Source organism: Mesitornis unicolor, unplaced genomic scaffold, assembly GCF_000695765.1.
Source record: "Mesitornis unicolor isolate BGI_N332 unplaced genomic scaffold, ASM69576v1 scaffold8495, whole genome shotgun sequence".
NCBI lineage: Eukaryota > Metazoa > Chordata > Aves > Mesitornithiformes > Mesitornithidae > Mesitornis > Mesitornis unicolor.
In genome coordinates this window covers 15,539-22,674 of record NW_010187481.1, presented here as the reverse complement: position 1 = coordinate 22,674, position 7,136 = coordinate 15,539, and the positions used below count along the sequence as shown (strand labels likewise).

Genomic DNA, 7,136 nt, shown 5'->3' with positions numbered 1-7,136 from the left:
AGCAGCTGCGTTCTTCTGTAGCGTGGCTATCGTTGCTGTTGCTGTGGCAGGCGCCGCGAATGGCACATAACTTGTCCCGTAAATCCCGGCGGTTGGGATCCGCTGCACGTTGGGAGCCATGGTGTACACAGGTGTAATGGGGCGGCCCTAGAAGGAAAGCATTGCATTCAGATCTCAAAAATAAAGTGCTTAAATTGCTGTAATATCCCATTTCCACTCCTTGAATTGCAAACCCCCTAAAAAGGGAGGTGATAAGGGGAGCGTAGGCAGTGTGTGTCCTGTTGAACAAGAGTTTTGCCATCATGAGGGGCTGTTGCCTCCCTCACAGATTTGGGGCCCCCCACTGGGTGAGAGCAGCTGTCCAAAGTGCAGATGTCTCAGGCAGGTCAGATGAACTAGAGAGCTGTTGGACACCATGACATCCTTGAGAGAATCTCCTGAATGTGAGCAAGGAAAGAGGCCAGGCTTTTCCCACCCCCTAGGTATGCAGAACAGGACGTATGGGAAGCAGGATGTATGGGAAGCTGAATGTATGGGAAGCAGGATGTATGGGAAACGGGACTGATGTGCTGATCTCACCTGGAAAGGAGGTGGCGTTGAGACGGCCGCCGCGCCGCCCCCCGCCCGGGCAGCTGCCACACTGGCTGGGTCCTGCTGGACGGCTATAGGGTTGATAATGTGCTCGACGGTGTGAATTTTGCCATCTTCCATCATCTTGGCTGGTGGTGCAGCCTGAAACATGGAGTACTGGGCACCTATGGCAGGGATGGCCACTAGGAGAGACCAGACATGTCAGATGTGTTGGGAGTGGGACTCCAGGACCTCATCTCAAAGAGCCCTCCCTCACAGCTCTGCCATCTCTCCACAATGGTCCTGCACTGCTCTCACCAGAGCAGACAGCTCCATGTGCTGGCAGGGAACCTGGGGCACTTCTGCCCTCCCACCATAGCTGATGTGCAGTGATGGGCTTGGTGCTGCCTGCTCTGCCCAGCATTTTTCCCCGTGCTCTTGGCACAGGTTCCCAGGGCCAGAGCCCTGCTAGGCACCAGGAGCTCTGACCTGGATTTACGCAGCCCCTTCTGACCACCGCTGTTCTCCCGCCCAGGCTGAAAGTGTGGCCTGAGCACAGGAACAGGTGGGAGCGCATACTGTCCCAATGGGATCCCATCTGGCTGTTGAGATCAAGGGACATTTAGCTGCCATAGGCAGAGCTGCTCTGGGAAAGAGAAGTGTGGTTTGTACCACAGAAGTTGCAGACAGCAACTGGTCCAATCTATGTGCTGTCCCTTGGCCAACCCTGTGAAATATCAGTTTATTTATACTATTATGCATTTCCCAGGAGTAACTAGGCTAAATAAGTTTTATCTCATCTTTCTGCCACAGGATCAATTTGTTTAATGATGCTAAGAAAAGAAATTACTCTTTAGAGAATCCTCCCTCATGCCAAAATTGGACAACACAAAATAATTTGAGCTATGGTCTTCCAAATGAAGGGAAAACGCGCCAGTCAGAATGATGGTGTTCAGAGACAGTGAGTTTGTACATGGTCCAAAATGGAGCTTCATGGCATTACTTAAGGAAGATATATCCCAATAATCACAATAATTAGACATGGGCCAGCAGTGTGCATTTGCAGCCCAGAAAGCCAGTTGTACCCTGGGCTGCATCAAAAGAAGTGTGACCATCAGGCTGAAGGTGATTCTCCCCCTCTTCTCTGCTCTCCTGAGACCCCACCTGGGATACTGCATCCAGTTCTGGAGTCCCCAGTACAGGAAAGTTATGAACCTCTTAGAGGGAGTCCAGAGGAGGGCCATGAAAATGATCAGAGGACTGGAGTACCTCTCCTGTGAGCAAAGGCTGAGAGAGTTGGGGTTGTTCAGCCTGGAGAAGAGAAGGCTCCAATGAGACCTTATTGCCACCTTTCAGTACTTACAGGGGGCTTATAAGAAAGATGGGGACAGACTTTTTAGTAGGGCTTGTTGTGACAGGACAAGAGGTAATGCTTTTACACTAGAAGAGGGTAGATTCAGACTAGATATAAGGAAGAAATTGTTTACAATGAGGGCGGTGAAACACTGGAACAAGATGTTCCACCATTGGATGTGTTCAAGGTTGGGTTGGATGGGACTTTGAGCAACCTGACCTAGTGAAAGATGTTCCTGCCCATGGCAGGGGGGTTGAAACTGAATGATCTTTAAGGTCCCTTCCAACCCAAACCAATCTATGATTCTGTGATATTGTGATTTCCATCGTTGCCTTACAGTACACACTTAAGCATACAGCTCTTGAGCCTTTCAGCAGTAAGATTATTCACCAGGAAAACAGAGCAATCAATAAATGATGGTGATGTTGGTATCTATGGCAGGTGCAGCCAGTAAATCAGAAATGAAGCCAAATATGTACATGGATTCTTTCATTGGGATGAAACTGCAATGTGGAAGTGTGCAGTTCTGCCTGTGGAGAGGACAGGTGCCAGAGACCAGTGCTCTTGTTTTGATCCTGGGGACTGCACAAGGGATCTGATCAGATATTATTCAGGCAGAGATGTTTCCACTGCCAGAGGTCTACCACTGTTTCTGCAAGCAGAGACCTTTTTCATGACCATGACCTTTCCCATTTCTCCTTCTACACCAAGTCAACTTGGTCAGCTCAAAGCAGTCTTATCACTGGTTTAAAAAACCTGGATAGTTTCTCACCAAAGCAAAGGCAGAGAGCTCATGTGCTCCATTCTGCAGTAACTTCTGGCAGAAAAGCAGTAACAGGCAGCTGGGATTTTGGGGTGACCTCTCGGAAGTTTTCTAACCATTTGCAAATAAAGAAAGGAGCTTTAATGTTGTTCTAAATGGTAGAAGACTTTGCAGAGTTGGTCCATCTCTAGTTCTCTGTTCTGGTAATGTGCTTTCAGAGTGATACCTTTTTAATAACAGAGGTAAGTCTTGAACGTGGTGCCTCTCACCAGATCATCTGATCTGGCTGGGGAAAACAGAGCAGGTGCTCCTGTGCTCAGAGGCTGTGGTGGAACCATACGAGAGGGGAAGACCCGATAAAGAAATTAGAATCTCAACATGCTTCAAGTGTAGAAACATTTAGACATTTCAGGCTTTTGTTTGGCAGCTGAATGAATTACAGACATCACGCATAGGCATGCATTTCAAATCCCACTTTTCAAGCATCCTTTAGTAATACCTGGAATTCCTGAAGTATCTTTACAAACATGCATAGTGGTAATGTTTTCTGACTGTGAGTGGGTAGTTTTCTCAGCAAGCCTGATCTTCCTTCAGAAACGGCTCTAATCTTAGCAGCCTTCCTTTGTCTCTAGACATCTAATCACATTTTCTCACCCAGCTGTTATGAAGAAGCCTTCACAGCCTTCATTAGATGTGAGCTGTAGTTTCCACTGACAGTATGGAGCACGTTTTGGGAACCCTTGCAGCTCTATTACTAAACACCACTTAGGTCCTGCAGTTAAAATTCACTTGGAGAGATTCATGGAGAGAAGCTGCTGAGATCTCTCCCGCAGGTCGCTGCATGGCTGCGAGCTGGACCCTGAGAACTCTCTGCATTGCTCCTGCCCCACACTGCTGATGGTGATGGAGGAGCTTTCCTCAGCCAGGGTCTTCCTTGCAATAGGAAAGCCCTAGGTCCTTTTCCCAGCCTCATGGCACTGGAGAAATATGAAATAGGCAAGGGAGAGGTCTGACCTGGCTGGAAATCTGGGGTGGGAATTTCTTAGGGTGAAATTAGCAGTGAAGAAATTAAGATTACATGTCCCGTGCCTCGCTGTGTACCTCTTGTTTGCAAGAAAGCCCACCCAGGGCCAGGAGGTATCTGGCACAGGGAATTGCTGAGCCCCGGCCCCCGACTCTGTCTCCACTCCCCCAGCTTTGGGCTGGAGGGGTCCCCACATGGCTGACATGGGGCTTGGAGTGGGGTCTTGCCAGCCACCTCTGCTTTCCCACCCTCATTGTACATACTAACCTGCACCAGGCTTAATGGCCACTGGATTGACCGCAGGTAACTCCAAGTTGGGTACCAGCTCATACCCTTTCTCCTGCTGTTTTCCTTTGCCTTCGTGGTACCTGCTGTAGATGCCACGGCCAGCGGAGTATCCCCCCAGGTAGGAGCCCCTGGGACCCGGGGCTCTGTTGCCAGCTGCACCTCGCCCTCTGCCACGTATGCTGCCTGCTTATGATAACAATACAGAAGAGGATGGTGAATAACAGAGAGTGACAACCCCATGGGGAGCACAAAAGCCCCAGGCTGGGACCAGGGGACATATGCTTAGAAACGCAGCTGCTGAAGTTAGTTTGGTCTGAGTCTTAGTGACTTCGCACATGAAAACAAAAGGGTTTGACCTCAGAAGAACCCATTAACACTAGGCAAGGTTTGCTCTTGATGTTGCTGACCATACATTATCTGCTTATTTATACTGATGCAACTCAGTGTTATGGGTACAATGCAGTCAGCAGAGAGAGAGGCTCCTCCAAAGGTGATTTCTATGCAGTAGGAACAGCTTCTGCTTTCAACTCTCCTCTAGAGGAGACTCGGCCTCTCAGGTGCTGAGACCCTACAGAGATGGCCTGAAGTTGTACCTGGCTTTTAGCCAACTTTGTCCCACCATTGCACATATTTTTACTAGTGGTGTTTGTTTTCTCTGCTATTTTATCAGTAATGTGAATATACCCCATCTCCAGAAATATTGCCTTTATTTATCTTACCAACTCCATGCACTTTATGACAGTACTTTGGACACTGCAGAAAGTAATGTCTATGATGGCCTAATTGAATATTTAGACTGTCAGTTAACTCCTTTGTAGTTCATTGCAAGTAGAAATCTGGAAATTGAGAAGCAGCTGAAATTTCTGATCAACCAGAGTTTAAAATATTTCTTGGTTTCCTTGGGTGCTCTAAGAATATATCCATGCTAAACTGCATGTTATATGGAAATACACATTACATTGCAGGAAACTATAATACCTTTAAGTACAGGATAATGGTATTTATAACACCAGTTATAACTGCTAGGATTTTTTATGAATAAATGATTTTTGGTTAATTTTTAATGACTGGAACCAATAACTAGTTAAAGTATACATAATAAAATAATTATTTTGCACTCACATGATTCCTTTTACTTGTAGTTGTCAAATGACTTTATAATGGGCACAGCACTACTGTCATTTTAATGCAGAGGGCAAATGACACCTGGAGAGCTCCCAATGGAGGCTTTCCGTGACATCCCTCCCTTTAGATGACCAGGTCACCATACCCACACCTCCAGGAGAAGGCAAAGGGCACAACCTGCCACAATCTTTAAGAGTTCAGACCCAGATCTTTGGAACGGGGCATCAGAAGCTGGAGTCCTTGGACTTGCTGAGACTTAGTACCATACTCATAAAAACCAGATCCCTCTCTTCTCCATCCCGTGCTTGGTCCATTAGCTCATTCTTAAACCATAATTTTGATGCCTCTCTCATTCTAGTCTGTACGTTAGCAATTATTTATAGATAAATACACTCTGTATAGTCATAAATTAAAATGAAACTGATCAGAAATATAGCAAAAAGACCTATGAAAGAGTGTTTAATAAAAAAAGTGTGTAGCACCAGCTGTCCTTTGGTTCAGGCAGACCTTGGTTTGCACCAGCCTGAGATCAAGCCTGCCCATCACATTCCCTGATTGTGCTTACTAACCTTTCACAAAGTAATCTCTGTTGGGCCCGATCAAGGCATTGTAGGGATATCCATAATACGCTAGTGTGTACGGATCACAAGAGTAAACATAATTAGGTTGCTGAGTTACTTCAGACGTTGCTGCAGCCCCTCCTTTTGCTGCTTTCTGGTAGCGGGTGTATTGCTCCTTGTCTACCGGCTTGGCCAAGGTAACCTCCAGGCACGAGCCTTCCAGTTCAACACCATTAAGGTTGTTCATGGCGTGAATGGCATCTTCCCTAGTTGTAAAGTGCACAAAGGCATAATCACGAATTTTTTTCACCCGCTCTACACAGCCAGGGTTAAATTGGCCAAAGACCTTTTTAATGGTGTCCTCTGTGGTCTCAATCATTAAATTCCTCACATAGAGGATTTTAACAGTCTCCATGACGTCTTCATCCACATCTATTTCTGGTTCTGCCCAGTCAACAGCAATTTGGTGTCCCCAGAGCTGGATCCTTCCTGGCATGAGTTTCCTCCTGGCCATTGCTGCTGCTCGATGGCTCTCATACTCCACAAAGGCAAAGCCTCTGTTCTTCATCTTGTCTGCAGCGCTGGCATACACGATGACATCCAGCACACCTTCCGTCACCTTGGCGATCTCTTCCAGGATCTCCTCTCTCTTTTTCATCTTGGGAATGCCTCCGATGAAGAGTCGGCAGTTATCCACGCTGCAGCACACACCCAGCAGCCTGCCGGGGCGGATTTCATAGTTGTTCAGCTCCCTGACGGCACGCTTGGCCTCGTGCTTCTGCGTGTACATCACGAAGGCATAGCCACGATTCTTCCCATCAAAGTCCATCATCAGGCGCATTTCATAGATGCGGCCAACGGACTCAAACACAGGGACGAGTTCATCTTCATAGACATCACGGGGAATTTTGCCCACAAAGACTTCACAGCCACGAGGAGGGTGCAGGCCCTCCCAGCCAGGAGGAGGGCCACCGTACTTGCGTTGTCCGTTCTCCTGGATCATGCTGTATCCAGTGCGCTCCATGAGGGCCAGCAGAGCAGCCTCATTGGGTGCACCAGCAACGCCCTCAGGGACTTTTGTGGTAGCCACGTTGGAGGAATCGTTGCTCATCCTTGCAGTGGAGTCCTCAGCGGTCATGGTGTCAAACTCATTCACAGCCTGATAAAACCTGGGCAAAGGAAGAAGGACACTTATTAGAAGCTGTTAGCTACCACCAGAATCCCACCCCTCTCTTTTGTCTTTCTGCAGTTGTTCTGCAAGTTAATTTTTCAAACTGGGACTAAGGCTGCAGAAAAGCAGATGAATGAGCCACACCAGCCTGAGCATTTGAATTGCAGAGGGAGTGCATCCTGGATGTAAGCACAGGAGGGTGTGGGGATCACCTGCCTGTACCACCCCAGCATCAAGAGATGCTGCCACAGGGGGCTGAAGTTGCCAGAAGGGATGCCACC

General features: G+C 47.8%; 1 protein-coding gene across 1 annotated transcript in view; it reads right to left on the bottom strand.

The window, feature by feature from the left end:
* The window catches only part of RBM47 (RNA binding motif protein 47), a 6,957-nt gene extending 111 nt beyond the window's left edge, over positions 1-6,846 (bottom strand). The window contains exons 1-4 of the mRNA XM_010185458.1: positions 5,694-6,846; positions 3,979-4,185; positions 580-773; positions 1-147 (exon numbers count right to left, since the gene is read on the bottom strand). The exon at positions 1-147 is cut by the window's left edge and continues 111 nt beyond it. Of these exons, the coding sequence (XP_010183760.1) occupies positions 1-147; positions 580-773; positions 3,979-4,185; positions 5,694-6,822 (1,677 nt within the window). The 5' untranslated portion in view covers positions 6,823-6,846. The remainder of the gene's footprint in view (positions 148-579; positions 774-3,978; positions 4,186-5,693) is intronic.
* Between the last annotated feature and the right edge of the window lie 290 nt (positions 6,847-7,136).